This window comes from Babylonia areolata, chromosome 2, assembly GCF_041734735.1.
Source record: "Babylonia areolata isolate BAREFJ2019XMU chromosome 2, ASM4173473v1, whole genome shotgun sequence".
NCBI lineage: Eukaryota > Metazoa > Mollusca > Gastropoda > Neogastropoda > Buccinidae > Babylonia > Babylonia areolata.
Window position 1 is genome coordinate 13,511,969 of NC_134877.1, and position 18,336 is coordinate 13,530,304.

The 18,336-nt window shown below is 41.2% G+C and overlaps 2 protein-coding genes across 2 annotated transcripts in view; one reads left to right on the forward strand and one right to left on the reverse strand.

The window, feature by feature from the left end:
• LOC143296427 (uncharacterized) overlaps positions 1–2,936 on the reverse strand; it is a 24,382-nt gene extending 21,446 nt beyond the window's left edge. Inside the window, exons 1-2 of the mRNA XM_076608348.1 lie at positions 2,707–2,936; positions 1,173–1,282 (exon numbers count right to left, since the gene is read on the reverse strand). Coding sequence (XP_076464463.1) covers positions 1,173–1,282; positions 2,707–2,770 — 174 coding nt within the window. The 5' untranslated portion in view covers positions 2,771–2,936. The remainder of the gene's footprint in view (positions 1–1,172; positions 1,283–2,706) is intronic.
• Positions 2,937–9,488: 6,552 nt separating this feature from the next.
• Positions 9,489–18,281, forward strand: LOC143298035 (mannosyl-oligosaccharide glucosidase-like). The gene is made up of 3 exons (XM_076610701.1): positions 9,489–9,871; positions 12,452–12,731; positions 14,944–18,281. The coding sequence occupies exons 1-3, from the start codon at positions 9,570–9,572 to the stop codon at positions 16,594–16,596; spliced, it is 2,235 nt and encodes a 744-aa protein (XP_076466816.1). The 5' UTR covers positions 9,489–9,569; the 3' UTR covers positions 16,597–18,281.
• The last annotated feature ends 55 nt before the right edge of the window (positions 18,282–18,336 follow it).

An 18,336-nucleotide genomic window follows, 5' to 3' on the forward strand; every position in this document is an offset into this window, starting at 1 on the left:
AAACCGACACGGAGAAATAGAGAGCAACGATAGATGGAATTGGTTCTATTCATTTAAATCAGTTTTCCAAACAGAGACGTATATTAAGATAGTCACAAATAAATCGTATAAAACCTGCCTAGGCCCAGATTGAGAGCACGTGGAGTCAACAGAAGATGATTCGATACAGACGAAGCAGTAACATCTCCTTGTTAATGTGTGGCAAAAACCCTGAAGATGAAAATCATTTTAAGTTCAACTGCAAAGGATACTAAGCGCGAAAAAAAACTGTATTCAAAACAGCTTTTGCATGGATAAAAGATCTGTTCAGCGTACTGAGGACGACATAGAGACATGATACTCTCACTTGTAAAATATGTCCCCGAAGCAGTAAATATACGCAAAACGTTTACTATAGCTCCAAATACTCATTAATCAACCACAAATTCTTGCGGGTTCTATGAGATAAAAAAAGAAAGAAAAAAGTACAGATAAAGAGCGACATTTGGATGGTCAGTTTATTTAATGTATAATGTGTTCCTACGTTTTCATGCAAAATACTTGATATATGAGTATATGTATTTTGTTTTCCTTCTGTTGTTCAAACTCTGGAGTGAAATGACTGAAAAAAAAGGTACTGTACCTCCCTGTCATGTGGACCTTCAAGCTGATGACAGTAAAGCGTCAAAGCATCTCTTATTTCTTATTAATTCATTTGACTCCAAAACTGGTTTTCTTTTCTGTTTCCGTTTTGTTTGTTCTGCGCGATTATTGTTCTGATTTGTACCCCCATGTCACCAGAGTTCTACAGCTAATGACATTAAACATTTCAGTGTTCTGTGTCCATCTCTCTCTCTCCATTTGTTGATTGCTTCATCCCGCCTCATCCTCATACCCTCCTTCTCCCCCTCCCCTTCAACGTTTTGAATTATGGCCTATAGCCGATGTTCATTAACACAGAGAGAGAGAGAGAGACAGACAGACAGACAGACAGACAGACAGAGACAAAGACGGAGACAGGGACAGAGACGTGAAACGTGAAAAGTCTTTTATTGTCCACGTAGCAATACAGCCCTCCGGAAAGGGGGTGGGGTGGGGATATAATTTTAAGCATATTGTTGCACCTCATGCATAGTTATAACAAAAACATATACAGAGAGAGAGTGTGTGTGTGTGACATATTACACACGTACGTAGGCCTGGTACACATAGCTGGCCGTCAGTTCACGGTTGACTTGACTGGCCAGTTCGCCATTGATGGACTCTTCAAAGTTCTGACGCACTTCGTCCACAAACTTGGTATCTGTGGAAAAACAAAACAAAAAAAAAACGTAAGGAAACAACTTTAATACACTGATATAATAACAAAAAATAGCTGTGCATGAATACATATGAAAACAGTCATCAACATGCAAACACACAGACACAGACACAGACACACACACACACACACACACACACACACACACACACACACACACGCATACACACACATTGGTCTGGAGATTCTGTGTGTGTGTGTGTGTGTGTGTGTGTGTGTGTGTGTGTGTGTGTGTGCTATGCAAGCGGCTTTCGTGTTTGCTGTGTGGGTGTCTGAACGCAGGTATAGATTTGTTTGTGACATTTTCTCACGGTTTCATTTGTTTGTTAGTTTGATAGAAATTTGTTTTGGTATTTATAACAGTTAACATGTGAACCTCTTCAGGAAAGCAAAAAATACATAAATAAATAAATAAAATAAAATAAAATTTCCCATTTTGAAGATAAAGTAACATTTTGATGGAAAAAAAACCCGCAATTTACGTTCCCTTGCAAGTCGAAGGAGCTGTGCTGATATGTGCAACAATGTTCGGTAGGTTGCAAAGGCGGCTATTTGAACTGTCGTCTTCACACATGGCTTGAAAGCCAGCTTTGCAGTTTTGCACTGTCAGATAAGTCAAAGATGGAAGCTGCGTGTTTGAACACTTTAAACCATGCTTCATCAAAGCAGCTTATAACGAGGACATCTATTTTCAGAATAGATAACTCGGGTACACTTTGTCTCAGTTGCAGATCGAGTGGTTTTCAGTGCTGAAAACAACAACATTGCAAGCACACTATTGCATCAAGGGCGAACACTACCGTAACAAACACACACACGTCAATAATGAGCACATACACTACTCTGACAAAATCATATTAAAAATGGCTCTGAATAAAGGAACACTTAAACTACTACTACAACAAGCTCAATAATTTATGTAAAAAAACACACACATTATCTACCCCGTCTGCGCTCAAAGTTCTCGAATAGTTCATTTTTTTAATTGCAGTTATCATGGCACTCATACAACCCAAGTCTTGTGGATCCTCTCCTCCCTTTCCTCCCTCTCATCCCCACCCCTCTGAATTTCTCACTGTTTCTTGCTTTCCACATAAAAACAAAGGCAAACTGCAATTCCTTGTACCTCCTATTCACAATTTTGAAATCGAACACACCCACATATACATAAGCGCACGCACACGAACACACACAAGCACCCCCCCCCCCCCCCCCCAACCCCGCCTCAAAAAAAAAAAAAAAAAAAGCACATACACGCATGCATTGTCATAAACGCACGCATACTCACGCACGCATACACACAGACACACACACAGATACACACACACAGAAACACAGACACAGACACACATATACACACACACACACACACACACACACACACACACACACACACACACACCTACCCGAAGCAGAGACCGATGCTAGGAGTACCGTGCCGAAGACACAAGCCAGAAGAGAGAACTTCATGTTTGTCGCTCAAAAAACAAAACTTGCTGTTGGAGCAGTCAGGGTAGGAATGATTGCTGAGCTGAGCAAAGATGAAGAAGCCCCGCACTGAAACAAGCACCCGTGTGATGAAAATTGATATCAACCCTGACACTAACTCAGTGGGCACAAATCAAAACCTTTGATCAAACCCACGGTGGGGCCCTGTCAAGGTGCGAACCGAACAAGCAAAATGATATTAGCGTGGCAGGCAACTGGATTGGTTAACTCGGTTATCACGATGGACTGCGTAAGTTTCCGATACTAGTAATAGGATTTGATACTGTAGCACTGAGTGACTCACAGGGTTGAACGTCCAGTTTTGAGGGGGGTGGGGTAGGGGGGTGGCGGTGGGAAGTACACACAGGCTGATTTTGACAAAAGTCTCGCACATAATGTGGTCATTTTGAAACAACTTGAAATATTTCAGCTGGATGAAAAAGCCATTGGGGATGGAGTGAGTATATAGACAGCACATGAAAAGATGACAATACGATTCAACGCGATCCATATTCTAGACTTTCGGAGAGTGAGAGGCAGACAGACGGACAGAAACAGTGACAGAGACAGACAAAGACAGACAGACAGACAGACAGACAATAACATTCACATGCTATACTTTCGGACAGACAGACAGACGTGCGTTCAGAATGACAGATAGACAAACAGATAAACAGAGAACGAAGTAACGAACGGGAGAAGCACGCGAATAAATCTTGATTTGTGAAGGAAAGGAATAAGCATAATGTTATCCATTATATTTTTCTTTACATCCAGCCTTGTGTGAAGAATGGGTCATTGTCCTTTTAACGTGATAATAAAGAGATAATCGCATCTGAAACAACACAGCGCAATATCATGTGATGTAATACAATACATAGCATGAGTAATGAGGACACACAACAATATACAAGGTACGAGAACACTTTTACTTTTATCTTGACAAGAGAAATAGTTGACACGATTGTGGATATAAACGCGACGTAAACAATCATATTATGCACTTCAACTGAAGAACAACAACAACAAAAGTTAAAAGAAAAGGGTAGGTCTAAAAGAATGCAAACAAAAGAAAGCGAAAAATACTCGATCAGAGGTAAGTGAAAGATTGTTGAAAAAAATCTAAGCGCACATTATTGATGAAAAATTCCCAATTACGCAAGTACATGTAAGTTGGACATGACGATAGATTTACATATTCCTAAACACTTCAAACATAAAAAGCACCGCGTGAAAGTCTCAGTTTCAACAGTGCACTCATACATGTTCACAGTTATTTTGGAATATGAAAACTGCTCTCTCTCTCTCTCTCTCTCTCTCTCTCTCTCTCTCTCTATATATATATATATATATATATATATATATATATATATATATATATATATATATATACATACTACTTTGCACTGAACTTTCGAAACTTGCAGTTTGCTTTTTCTTTTGTTGAATATTACTTTGGCATTTATTGTTATTATTTGGTTTATGTGTGATTTGGTTTGTTCCTGTAAGAGTTCATTTGTTTGTTTTGCTTTGTGTAAGTTGTGTTTGTTCCCAACGCTCTTCTTACATCACATTTGAGAAAAGCTTACAGCTGGGCCAACAGCAAAGTGAGAGCTGTTTGGTCAATGTTTTCTCCACAGCAATGGGAAGTCATTTACAGCTTAGTCTTTTGTGAAGGACTATGACTCTCAAATTAGGAGGCAAGATTGCACTGGCTCTTAGTGCTGCAACCTTGGGGGCTAGCTGGCCTTTGGGAACCATCCCAACACGCCGACTGTCCTAAAACCCTCTTGGCCGTGAGAGTGGGGATGTAACTTTGGCAAGTCAATGATTCTCCACTGTAATCACATTCTAGCCCAGATAGTCAGGACAGCAAAACGGGGTGGGTGGGTATTACTGCTGTTGTTGTTGTTGTCCTTTTCTTCTTTATTTTCCGTTTATTGCGTATGTCGTGAACTGTGTCAGGCATAAAGGTAAAGTCGAGGTCGATACGCCTCTACCCAAAGACGATCCTCAGTTAAGACACAAATCGTTAAGTGTTGCCACTTCAAGCCGAGCTGGAACAATCATCAATACATAACCGGCGGAAGTGATGGCTGAATGGTTAATGCTTTGCCTTTCCTCCTCATAGCCCATGGGTCCAACCCCAGCAGTACCTCGAGGTGATGGCCTTTCAAATCTGCCGGCTGAAATAACTACCCCTCTCACCTTCCTCCCGATTTTGTGTGTGTACGCGTGCAAAAGAGTGACTGAATACGCACCGTCGTTACAAATCCAGTGCGCCATGTGTGTTCAGTGAAAACAGGAAAGCGTCCAGCATGGACTGTACAAAGCCCTGTTGTACGCGTGGATACAAGTCCACGTGGAGGTGGCAAACAGCCCGAGAAAGCAGAACTGACTACTTGTTAGGTCCGTTAAACATCACACACACACACACACACACACACACACACACACACACACACACACACACACACACACACACACACATATATATATATATATAAATGGTGTAAGGTCCATCAAACATTCAAAGTACCGAAACACACATCCATCGTTGGACGCGCACGCACACACACACACACACACACACACACACACACACACGTGTTTTTTACGCGCTGATTTATATGTTTGAAATGAGTCGTGTCGGTTTGAGTTGTGTATATATTTCAATGGAGGAAAGTGGAAAAAAATGAAAGAAAGAAAAAAAAGGCCGAAGGGGGGAAGAAAGAAAGAAAATGGGATAAAATAGGCGGATGGAGGACCCTTTAAAAGAGATGTGGGAAAAATAAATAAATAAAGAGAGAGAGAGAAAGAGAGAGAGAGGGGGGGGGGGGTTCCTATCGCTGTCTGTCTCACTGGACATGTCTCTATGTCAAATGTCTCTGTCTCTCTGTCTCTCTCCCTCTCTCTCTTCTCTTCTCTTGTCTGCCTGTCTGTCTCTGTCTGTCTGTCTGTCTCTTTCTCTCTCTCTCCACACCCACCCACCTACCCCCCCCCCCCTCCCCCCTCACACACACACACTGTCTGTCTGTCTGTCACTCTCTCTTCCCGAATGGGTCTTGTCTGTATGACTGCATGTGTGGTGTCCGTCTGTGGGTCTGTCAGTCTCATAACGATAGACTGACGCCGTACATAATCATATACCCTGTGCACTTGAAAGACCCGCACACAGTCAGTTATCACGCCATCAGGTGTTGTACATCAGTGCGTTTTATCTGACAACTAAACAGAGTGACACTAGGAAAAGTACTCTTCGTGGTTCGCTCTTATGCTCCTCAGTCTGGTGAAAGCCTGTCCTAGACACTGAGACTGGTGAGAGAGATGACTTCTGTCGCCTGACAGATCGAAGCACACGCACACACGTACGTGTGTGTGTGTGTGTGTGTGTGTGTGTGTGTGTGTGTGTGTGTGCACGCGGCGCGCTTGTATGTGCGTATGTCTGCGTGTGCTCGAGTTGTTTGTACAGTGTTCGGTGTGTGTGGACAATATACTTGATGTTTACTTTAGCAAAGAAAAACAAACATCATTATGGTGCTGCATTGTAGCGAAGTACGCTCTCTTTCCCGTGAAGAAATGCCGAGTGTTCAAACAATGAAGTCATTTTGATGCCATCATCCGAAACGCCCAGAATAGAGAAGTCTGTCTTGGCAAGAAGTCACTGAAAAACATAGTCAGGTGAAGTGGTCAAAGCAAATCATGTCGATGAACGGTTATATATATATATATATATACTTTTTTTTTTAGTCAACAGTATCTTCCCGTACCAGCGACACTTGGATATTGTATCTAAAACGTAGGTGTTACAGAACGGCATTTTTTTTCGTCTTCCGGTAAATAGCCTAATAGAAACAGTGGTAAAGATCATTCACCCAGCAGATAATACATTTATCAGAAGCTCCTGTTTTCAATTTTCGCACTTTGCGGCTTGTTATCTATCGAACCCCGTGTGATATATTAACCTGTTTATTCATTTCGCACATCAGTGTAGCCTATAAAGGCGCCGGCGCTAGCACGCGCACTCTTAACTTATCACTGAAAACAGTAACATCTACAGACGCAATCGTGTGTTCCTGTTTTGTTGCCTTTGTACAGATAGTGCACGCATGTAGGCAATATAGCAAGACCGAGGTCAGACATGATAATGTGCAGTAAATGTCCTGAAGTTGATATTTTGTTATTTACATTTTTTTTCTTTCTATCTTGCCTTTCCTTTTGTTTGTTCGATTTTGTTTCATACGCAAGACTTCGGAGTCCAAGCATCAAAAGCGAGAAGCCTACGTCCACAGTAAAAACAAGCGCTGAATGGTAAACAGCCATTTTTAGTGTCACTCGATCAGGTGCGCATAACAACAGTTACCTATTACAGAAAATACGTTAATGTGATGACGGTGCAACTGAGTCAATGGCATTCACACTGCATATAAATGAACTGATTAATTATGCAGTCATTGTCATACAGCACATTTCTCTCCCTCAGTGCTGGACTTGACACACCACACTTTGCCGGCAATCTCCAAGAGAAATATAGAAAAACATTTCCATTAAAAAGGCTTTTACATGAGCTACTTCGTTCCATTCCCTACATTCTCTCTGTCTGTCTGTCTGTCCATCCGTGTGTGTGTGTGTGTGCGTGCGTGCGTGCGTGCGTGCGTGTGCGTGCCGTCACAGTGTGTGTGTGTGTGTACTGCGATGTGTGTGTGTGTGTGTGTGTGCGTGCGCGCGTCCCATGTGTGTGTGTGTGTGTGTGTGTGTGTGTGTGTGTGTGTGTGTGTGTGTGTGTGTGTGTGTAGAGGTGGAGGGCCGGGTTCAAACTGCTCAGTACCGTATGCAAATATTATATTACGAGTTGTGTCATCCGTAGTTGTATCAAATTACTTCATTACAGGACACTGCCTGCACATCCGTTCTCTCCTCGATCCACCGACACACACGCACACCCCTCCCCGTATAGGTATATATGTCATGTATACATATGTGTGTGTGTGCCGGTGTCAGTGTGCGCGTGTGCCGCCGTCAGTGTGTACCGTGTGTCAGTGTCAGGTGTAGTCGTGTGTCAGTGTGTGTGTGTGTGTGTGTGTGTGTGTGTGTGTGTGTGTGTGTGTGTGTGTGTGTGTGTGTGTGTGTGTCTCCACTAATGACACGGTGTCTTCTCCGAATGAAACCTTCACCAAAAGAATAAACAGGGCTGATTCAATGCAGATCAGTTTTCGCTCAGTTTTCGAAACTCCAAAACTTGACAATTCGACAGCAGGTTACATACCACCATCGAAGTGCGCGTACGTATACACATGCGCTTTTAGACTGATTGTCTGGCCGACAGACGGAACTTGATATACATGATATATATATATATATATATATATATATATATATATATATATATATATATATATATATATATATATTACATACCTATGTGTTGGAATTGCATACTGATGTAAACAAAATTTTCCAATCTTATTTGTAAATATACATCATCTTTTAGCATCAACCGACTGGTGTTCGATTTTTTAAGGAATTTTTTTTTGTTTAATGTCCCGTCACACATATCGGTGATTGAAGACATTTTGTAAAAGTGTTTATGAATACATCTGAGTCAGTATTATCGGTTAGAAGGGGTGGGAGATGTGGATGAATGGAGGGTTGGGGGAAACTGGGCAAATGAGGGTAAAAATGTGGGTGAAATTTGAAAGAAAAACAAAACAAACAAACAAAAAAAAAACCCTCTAAATACAGTTACAGGAAATTACTTAAAGGACTTCGTAAAAGAGAAGTCGTTAAACTGACAAGCGAAACAACTGATAATGAATGCAAAAAGTCAAAAACATCAACGTTCTCAGTCACTTGTGAAGACACACTTTCGTAGCTGTAGCTTCATCAAGCTACAGTGAAAAATTATATGCTCAATTGTCAGGTTATTAAAGCATATACACTTGACATTAGAACAATACTTGGTCCGTAATGAATTTGATAATAGTCTGAGAGCTAAGCTCAGAATTGGTCTGCGAATCGGACCAAAGTCTGAGAGAGTCAAATGACGAGGTTTTAGACTTGAATTCAAGCACCTATAAAAGTCTCTTTCTAGTATATTGCTTATTTCCTTGTATGACAATGGGCAATATACTTTTATACTATCTATATGATTTTTTGCTCCCCTTTTTGCTGCCCTGTCTGCTTGGTCGTTATAACGGAATCCAGTGTGGGATGGTATCCAACAAAAATCAACATTTGTACCCTTCACAAATAGGGAGTGCAATAAATATCTGATTTCAAAAAATAAATCTTCTCTTTGATTATTCTCAAAAAGGATTTTTTAATATCCTTTCAAAATGCATGCTTTCTTATGGCATTATATTTAACACAAGGATCAAGTAGATGGATTTCGTCTTCCAATACTTTACAACGGTATACAATATATTTAATTGGAATATTTAAGTATCTACCTTTTTTTCTTTTTTCTTCTTCTTTTTTTTGTTTGTTCTTTCTTTTTGGGTTTTTTGTTTGTTTGTTTGGGGGGTTTGTTGTTGTTGTTGTTGTTTTGTTTTTGTTTTGCTTTTTGTTGTTTTGTTTTTGCTTGTTTGTTTGTTTTATTTAGATACATATTTAGATATAATTATCCAAACACTTGAAATGAACACAACTTTCAATTTGTGGAGTGTAGCCACATGGCGAAGCCGACAAATACGATGGTAACACAATAAACTAGACCTTGTTCGTTAGGAAACCGGAAGTCAGTTGTTATTCAGTTGTTAATTCTCCAAATCACTCATTTATCATGGAGTGTGATGAAGATGGAGTCCGTCGTCGAATACAACCCCATCAGAGTACTAAGAGGAAGCTGCTACCGCACGAGGAGCCAGACGATCCGAACTGGCCTTACGCACACGGCAACCTTGATCCTCTGGGCAAGTTCGTGGGTCTTTGTATCATGACAGTCAGTTTGTCGTTAGTGGCATATTTCAGGTATCAGCAGTATTTACGTGACATCGTTATAACTCCGCTTGATGCACCTGCTATCATTGCTGCCAACGCCACATCACCCAGTATCTCCCCAGACAGGTTTTGGGGAACTTACAGGTGAGAGAGTTTGATTGTGCAAGGGAATTAATCACATTCGATATATTGGAAAGAAGCAACGTCGTTATTTCCCTTGATAATTAAAAGGTGGCTGGCGGCTGTTTGCAGAGATTTCGACACTGAGTCCAAGAAACATTAGAGATTAGCAGAAAAGTGAATTTCTTTGATCATCACACACACATACATATATGTGATTGCTCTCTCTCTCTCTCTCTCTCTCTCTCTCTCTCTCTCGACAAAGTGGAGTTTAACGACCTATCGGCCTAACGCCCGAAAGGTCAAGTTGTTTTGGACAGATGTCCGCAGTTGTCTTTTGTCGGTGGTGTGACAGGTGTTCAATGCTGTAGTCCGTCTCTCTCTCTCTCAGAGTTACAGTTTTTCAATTAGGCATCACTGCAAACGGAAAATCTATATATGCTACACCACTTCTGCTAAGCAGATGCCTAACCAGCAGCATAACCCAGTGTGCTTTGCCAGGCCTTGAGTGCATGCATATATATATAATTATTTGTGTACCAATCAGAGTGGATTTCTTTTGCAGAATCATAGCCAGAGGACAACACTGTCGTTGCCTTGGTTTCTATTTCAGTGCACCAAGTGCATGCTGCACACAGGACCTTGGTTTATTGTCTCATCAGAATGGTTAGAAAGCAGGATTCGAACCCAGCCCTTACAGACTCTTTGTATCGGTAGATGAGCATCTTAACCATTCTGCCTCCTTCTTCCACATACACACACACATTCATATGCACACACCTTTTTGCACAAAACCAATTATGGTAGAAAAATTTTTTTAAGATTTTGGTTTTGGTCTTTTTCTACTTTTTTTTTTCTTTCTTTTCTTGCTACCCCACTGAGTGGCATTCCTGTCACACTTATGTTCCCTAATCCTCCACACACACCCTACACCCAGGCTCCTCAACCAGCATTCTACAAGGACCCAGAGTACTGCTTGTACAGATTTCAAATGACCTGAAATGTACCGGCCCTGTTGCTAACATCTACGAAAAGGACAACTGTACACTTGGCTTCCTGAGGTGCAGCCTAAGGAACTGCCCTCCAGAGAGTGTTGGGATGGCTTTTGTCTCTCTTGTCCGTTCCACACTGGAATATGGTGCAGTGATATGGTACACCTAACTTTAGAAAGACATGGAAAGACTTGAGTCGGTCCAATGCCAGGCCACCTAGTTCATCAGCAAAGACTACAGGTTAAGGGGCCAAGGCTGTGTGACTGAAATGCTATTAGAACAGAGACTATCACCCATAGAGGAACGATGCAAAATCATCTGCCTCACCATCCTCTAGGACTGTAAACAAATTCCAGCTCTACCACCAGAAAAAGTTCTGAACACCTACCAGTAAGACCAGCAGGAGATCCAAACTAACAATGTACAGGGATTATAACTAAGAAAACTTTGTAGAAAGAAGAACAGTTAAGAACAGCAAAGGTTTTGCAGTCCTATTCAGCAAAACAGAACAGTTTAACTTTAAGAACTCTTTTAGTTTTTTGTTGTAAAAACAGCAGCAGAATGGAACCATCTGGAAGAAGATATTTTCAGTGCAGGCCGGGGACCACTGCAGCATTCAGGGCAGCCACCAAAAGTTCACTGCTAGCATAATCACAATGGACTTGGGTGAGCGCATGTTGAAAAACATCATCAAAAAAAAGAAAAAAAAGAAAAAAGAAAAAAAGGTAGTTGTAATAAACTCAAACTGGCCTGTACAACATATTTATTCTGATCCTGATCCTTATTCTGGAATTAATAAAGTTAGGTAGCCAAGAGGCCACATGCCAGAGGAGACACTGTACTACTGTTGAGTCACTGATTCAGTAGTGCCTTTTTTGATTCAACATATGCACACACACACACACACACACACACACACACACACACACACACACACACACACACACACACACACACACACACACACACAAAAACAACCTGCAAGGCCCCCTGCAATATTTGTTTAGCGGGTCCAAGCTGGCTCTGGTGATGCAACCAACACCACATCCCTCCAACAACAGTCCCCATGAATCTGCCATCACAGATCTTGATAGAAATCACCTGAAGCATGGAAGTGGAGGAAAATAAATGGCCATGAGTGTAAGGTGTGACAGGCCACATGATCTGCCATTAGCAAGACCAGAGATATCTCGACATCTGGAGTATTGGTCAGGAAATTTGAGCAGTGCTCCCAAAGATGCATCCATGAAATAGATCACCATCAGCTGTGAGGTCCCAGTCTTCCCAGCCAGTGGACACTGAGGTTTGGGTTCAGGCTACAGCAGTTGATACAGTGATCCTAATGTTTTAACAGGCTGAAAAGACCCAAGGATGAGATGAGTGCTGATGTACATTTTGGACAGAATCTGCAAGAGATTAGGTTTTTTGTGTTTTCTGGTGTGTTTGTGTGTGTGTGTGAGAGAGAGAGAGAGTGAGAGAGAGAGAGAGAGAAATTTTATAAAGGCTTTTTTTTTTTTAACAGTCTGCAAATTAGCATGCATAATTGATACTGCGCGCTGAAAAATATATTTGCTTTGGTGATTATAACATCAGTACATTCTTCTTTGTGCAGACCACAGACATACTTTGGGCTCAAGACACGCAGTCCTAACTCTCCCTTGTTTGGGTCCATGTGGTTAGAACAGTTCACCAACAGGACTCCACTGCCTCTGCGCCACTGGTGTGATCAGGCTGATGGTCTCCATGGCTACAGCTGGCTGTTGCATGATGGGAAGTCCTTTGGCATTCAGGAGCTGGAAGACAAAGCGTTCATGGTGAAGACAGAATTTGTCAAGAGAGCTGGCGGGCATCACGGCGGTGACTGGACAACCAGAATCACCATGATGCCCAAGGTGATTAAAACAAGTCACAGTCATCTCCTTCCACCCCCACCCCCCCTCCCCACTGTGTCTTTTCCTGTGATTGTGTTGTGTATACTGGATTGTAGTACTTTTTTTGACACAGCAAATTTCTCTGTGTGAAATTCAGGCTGCTTTACTTCGGGAGAGTGTGTCAGCACAGTGCAGCACCAACCTTTTTTCTTTACCTTTTTTTCTGTCTGCAAGTGTGTTTGTTTTACTATCAAAGTGGATTTTTCTACAGAATTTTGCTAGGGACCACTCTCTTGGTGTCATGGATTCTTTTACTTGCGCTTAAGTGCAAGCTACAATCGGGACCATGGTTTATCGTTTCATCCAGATAGTTTGTGTCTGGGCCAGCACTAAAGGTCTAGTGGATGGGGAGAAAGTATATTGGTGAGTGTAGGATTCAGTCCCACATGCTCAGATTCTTGTGATTCCTAGGTGACTGTGTTGCCACTAGGTCAGCGCTCCACATATATGAAATATGTGTTGTGTTGGGATATGATTGTGTTTGTCCTGTGTCCTGTTTTGTGTTATATTTTATGGTATTTTGAAGGTTGTGTTGTGTTGTTTTGTGCTATACTGTGCTGTGTTATGTTAATTTTTCACTGCACTGTATCCTATTGCATTGTATTATATTGCATGGGTTGTTTGCTTTCTTGCCACAACATATTTCTAAGTTTAAAACTCTGGCTGTTTATCCTCAAAAGAAATACAGAACAGAAATATTATACAAGTGAAAAATTTTTTTCTGGATATAACCACCCACCCACTTCTCATGAGCAACATTAAACACATCCCAAGGAAATGCATCTGGTCTTTTGTAATAGTTGCATGATTCTGTAATTGCAGGAATTTAAAACAAATTTGCAATCAATATTTAGCATACATGTATTTATGCTGGAAGTTTTTTTTTCCCCTTTATTTCTGCACAACAGTCTGCATACAAAATTACAATGTGTGGTAGGTTTTAATTTTACATTGATCCATTTTGAGCACTATCATACCAGAATAAGAAAAGGGAAAGGAGGGGAGTTGGGTTAAGGGGCAGATACATATGAACCCATGTGTGTGTGTATTGATTCACACGCACGCACGCATGCACGCACTCATGCACGCACACAGGTACAGAGACACAGGCACACACAGACACACGCACACACAGTCACACACACACACACACACACACATAATTGAAATATCTATACAGACAGCAAATGAAAGAGATTGAAAAAGAAAATGGGCTATTTTCTAAGACCAAAGCAATACATGGGATAGTTTGCTGCAGGTCTTCTTTACTTCTGGTTTTGTTGACTCACTTGTGTAAACAAAGTGAGTCTATGTTTTAACCTGGTGTTCGGTTGTCTGTGTTGTGTGTGTGTGTGTGTGTGTGTAAACTTTAACATTGACATTTTCTCTGCAACTACTTTGTCAGTTGACACCAAATTTGGCATAAAAATAGGGAAAATTCAGTTCTTTCCAGTCATCTTGTTTAAAACAATATTGCGCCTCTGGGATGGGCACAAAAAAATAAAGAATGAAGCCTAATTATATGCAAACTGCATTTACTGTTATATTTATATTTTTTGTATTCTCTAAACTTGGCACTTTGATCTGATATTCTGACCCAACAGCTAGAGCAGTCATTAATATCATTTTTTGTTCAAACAGGAACTTCTCTTGCTAAGCATGGAAGTTTTATTTATTTTGCAAACGTTTTTGTGCAGATAGTAAAAAAGGGAAATTACTCTGTAATGCTAGGGGAGTTAATTTGCTTTGAACTGATCTTTCTCATCTTAAACATTACATTTTGAAATTATACTCAATACATAAAAAGCTTGGATTTTTTTTTATTTTTTAGTGTATCATACAAGTGAGTCTTGAAGGCCTTGCCTCTCTTGTTGTTGTTGTTGTTTGTTGTTGTTGTTTTTTTTAAGGTGAATGGTGATACATTTTTAATCTTCCTGTCCATTGCCCAGAAAGAACTTTAGATTGCCTTGGAATTTCCAGCATGTGAGTGTTCAAGACCAGGAGAAATATGAGTTTTAGATGACATCTATGGGTGTGTTTTTTTGTGTGGGGTTTTCTTGCCTTTTTTCATGCAAGGGTTTGTATCATGGTATGTATTATATATATTATATGACTGTCTATTCATTGGTTGCCCAGAAAGAATCTTCTGATGGCTTTTTCCTGTTGTTTTCAGAGTGCAGACAAGGAAATCGTGGTATCCAGCATGTTTTATGTGGCACTGGAAGGACATGGGTCAGTACAGCCAATCTTCACAGAGGACGTCATGACAGGGATCTCAGGACACACACAGGATCTGGGAGCCTTTCAGCTCAGGTTTCCTGCAACAAGGAGTAAGAGTCAGAAAGCTTCTCACTTCATAACGCACGCATCAAACCTATCACAGCTGACAGATGTAGTCAAAGCGGCCATGAAAGAGAAGATGTGGAGCAAAGGTGATAACCTCTCCTTTTGGACTCTTGGTAGTCAACAGATGTTACAAGATGCCCGTGGAATTAACTTTATCGTGAAAGAAGTGACTGCTGTATTACCCATGGAAATGGAAGTGGTGTTTGAATCTGGCAGCTTTTCCAACAGGCCAGATAGGTTAGCTGGGGATGTGTTTAAATTTGCTCTTGGGAAGCATGTAGATGATTTTAACCAGCAGTTTTCAGACATTTTTAGGTTGGAGCAGAAAGGTTTTAGAGAGACAGAGGTCCACATGGCCAAAGCTGCCCTCAGCAACATGCTTGGAAGTGTCAGTTATTTCTATGGATCCCCTTCCCTTGTGCTGTCTCAATACAACAAAGTACCAGTGAAGTATTGGAAAGCCCCGCTGTTCTCTTCAGTTTCTTCTAGGTCTGTCTCACTTTGTGGTTCTCTGTGGGAGGAAGGGTTCCACAACCTACTGATCAGCCGATGGGATGAGGGCCTGTCAATGGAGATTATGGGTCACTGGCTGGATCTGATCAACACTGAAGGCTGGATTCCTATAAAGCAGGCTTTAGCGGATGAGGCTTACACTGAAGCGAAAACACATTGTGTTATTCAACACAACTCAATGGCAGCACCTCCGACGATCTTCCTGCCTCTGCAGAAACTGGTTCCCAAACTTGTGAATAGTAAGGATCCCAGTGTACAACAGTATCTGGTGGCCTTGTATCCTCGCCTGAAAGCTTTGTATGCTTGGTACAATTCGTCTCATGCAGGAAGTAAAATGTCTACATATCGGTGGAGAGGGCTAGATCATACGACTGTGACTGGGATAGTTCATTTGATGTTTGCTTCAGGGCTACATGACTATCCACAAGCTTCACAGCCAACAGAAAAAGAGCGCCACTTGGACCTCCGATGCTGGATGGCCTTGGCCTCAGGGGTGATGGCCGAAATGGCCAAGTCCTTAAACAAAGAGTGGCAGCAATATACAACGACTCATCAGTTTCTGACTGATAATGCCTTGCTGGACAGCTTGCACTGGTCAGAGGAGGGTCAGCAATACAGTGACTATGGCCTGCACACAGAGACAGGAGAGCTGGAGAAAACAGAAGTGCCTTCTCACCTTCAGTCTGGTCAACCAGTTTCAGACTTGCTCAGGCTCAGAGTCAGCAGTCCTGAGCCCAAGTATCAGTTTTTAAATGCTTTTGGTTACGTCAGCTTGTTTCCACTGCTATTGAAAATCATTGACGCTCAGTCTCCAAAGCTATACAAAATGCTGACAGACTTAAAAGACCCAGCACTGTTGTGGAGCCCATACGGTTTGCGTTCTCTGGCACACACAAGCCATCTTCATTCTCAAACCACCACAGAACATGACTCTGCCTCTTGCGTGGGGATGTTTGGATCAGCATGAACTTCTTGTCATTAGCAGCGCTGCATCATTACTCTCAAGCTGCAGGGCCTTACAGTCAGCTTGCTGGAGACATCTATTTTGAACTGAGGGTAAATCTGGTGAAAAATGTGGTGAAGGAATTCCAGAGAACTGGTTACCTATGGGAATGTTACAGCCACAAAACTGGTGAGGGAAAGGGACGTCACCCTTTCATGGGGTCATCTGCCCTTATCGTGCTGATAATGGGAGAAATATATTAATTCTGAACTTCTCCACAACTATGTGTGTGTCAGGGGTGGGAGTAGTGGGCCATAAGCAACCAGTTTGTATGTTTGCACTAAAATACATGCTTTTGTCACACCTATCAAAAGTTATGAATACATGTTTAATCAGATGCCTTATTTGTTCCTAAATGATGGAGGGAAGGGGAAACTTTATTTTCAGATGATAATTACCAGGATTGTCTCATTTTTATGGCATGTGATACATTTGAGTACACGTGTGTGTTTGTGGGTAGGCACAAAGTACACACTTGCATGCACGTTTATGTTGGGCATATATATCTTTAATGTTTGGTCCCAAATTTACTGTGGTGAGTGATGTTTTCCGGTAAAAATTTAAGTCTGGTGTGATTTCATATACATATGTAGAAATCCCACCTCTTTTTTTTTTTTTTACAATACTGTTATAATTTTATCAGTAGTGTTATTTATTTGTTCCTTTATGATGGAGGGAAGGGAAAGCTTGATTTTCAGAGTTTGCTGTTTGTTTGTATAGTCTCATTTTTATGGCCTGTGATACATTTTAGTGTACAGGAGTGTGTGTGAGTCAGTGGGTGTGCGCACATGAAAAGTTAGTTTGTGGGTGTGTTAGTTTATGGGTGTACATTCAGCTACATGCTAAGAAATGACATTGGGTTTACTTCCAAATGGTTTGGGTTTTTTCAACTTTTTTGGGGAGGGCAGGGGAAAGGGGCATGTTTCTTTGTTTGTTTTTTAATGGGTGTGTTTTCCTCCCATCTGTATTTTGTAATGTGTGAGTGTGTATGTGTACAGGCTACACTGTTGTGGCATGCATGTACAAATGTGTGCACATGTTTTCTTTATGAAATGCATTTCAGTTAATGGACACCTAGGGGGTATTTTTGACCAGAGTTTTTCTGTTTTTCTGTCATGTTTGCTTTTTTACTGCATCAGGTTAGGCACTTTGAGCAGCATTTGTATTGGAAATCACACCATATTAAACTAAAGTTATGCATTATTATTATTGTTGTTAAATGGGTTTTTCTACAGCATTTTTGCCATGGATAATCATTTTGTTGCCATGGGTTCTTTCATGTGCACCAAGGACATGCTGCGAAAGGGAGTTTGGTTTATCATCTCATCCAAGACTAGTGCCCATACTACCATTGAAGGTCCAGTGTAGGTAGAGGTAAAAATTCTGGTCTATATGTAGGACTCCAACCCATGGACACAGACTCCTTGGCCACTGTTCCACCTTCCCTGCAACACCTGTGCTGAAAGTATTTCCTCACTGTGTTGGGCCAAGATGTTTTCTTATTGATCATCTGAGCATTAACCTTTATTATTTAAATTAAGACTATGAACTTTTTCTCAGACACTATTTAAGTTCAAAGTTGGTATTGTTGGTATTATGTGCAAGTTGCAACATGATGCAATCCAAATTTTCCTTTTCTGTTTGTTTGGTTATTGCTGCTTAAAATGATGGTAGTAGTTGCCTCATAAATGGAGAGATATATAT

Excerpts from the sequence above, each read along its gene's own strand:
- LOC143298035 (XM_076610701.1), top strand. The coding sequence starts at position 9,570 with ATGGAGTGTGATGAAGATGGAGTCCGTCGTCGAATACAACCCCATCAG. Across the intron at positions 9,872-12,451 it reads AGGTTTTGGGGAACTTACAG|ACCACAGACATACTTTGGGC; the intron begins GTGAGAGAGTTT and ends TTCTTTGTGCAG. Across the intron at positions 12,732-14,943 it reads GAATCACCATGATGCCCAAG|AGTGCAGACAAGGAAATCGT; the intron begins GTGATTAAAACA and ends TGTTGTTTTCAG.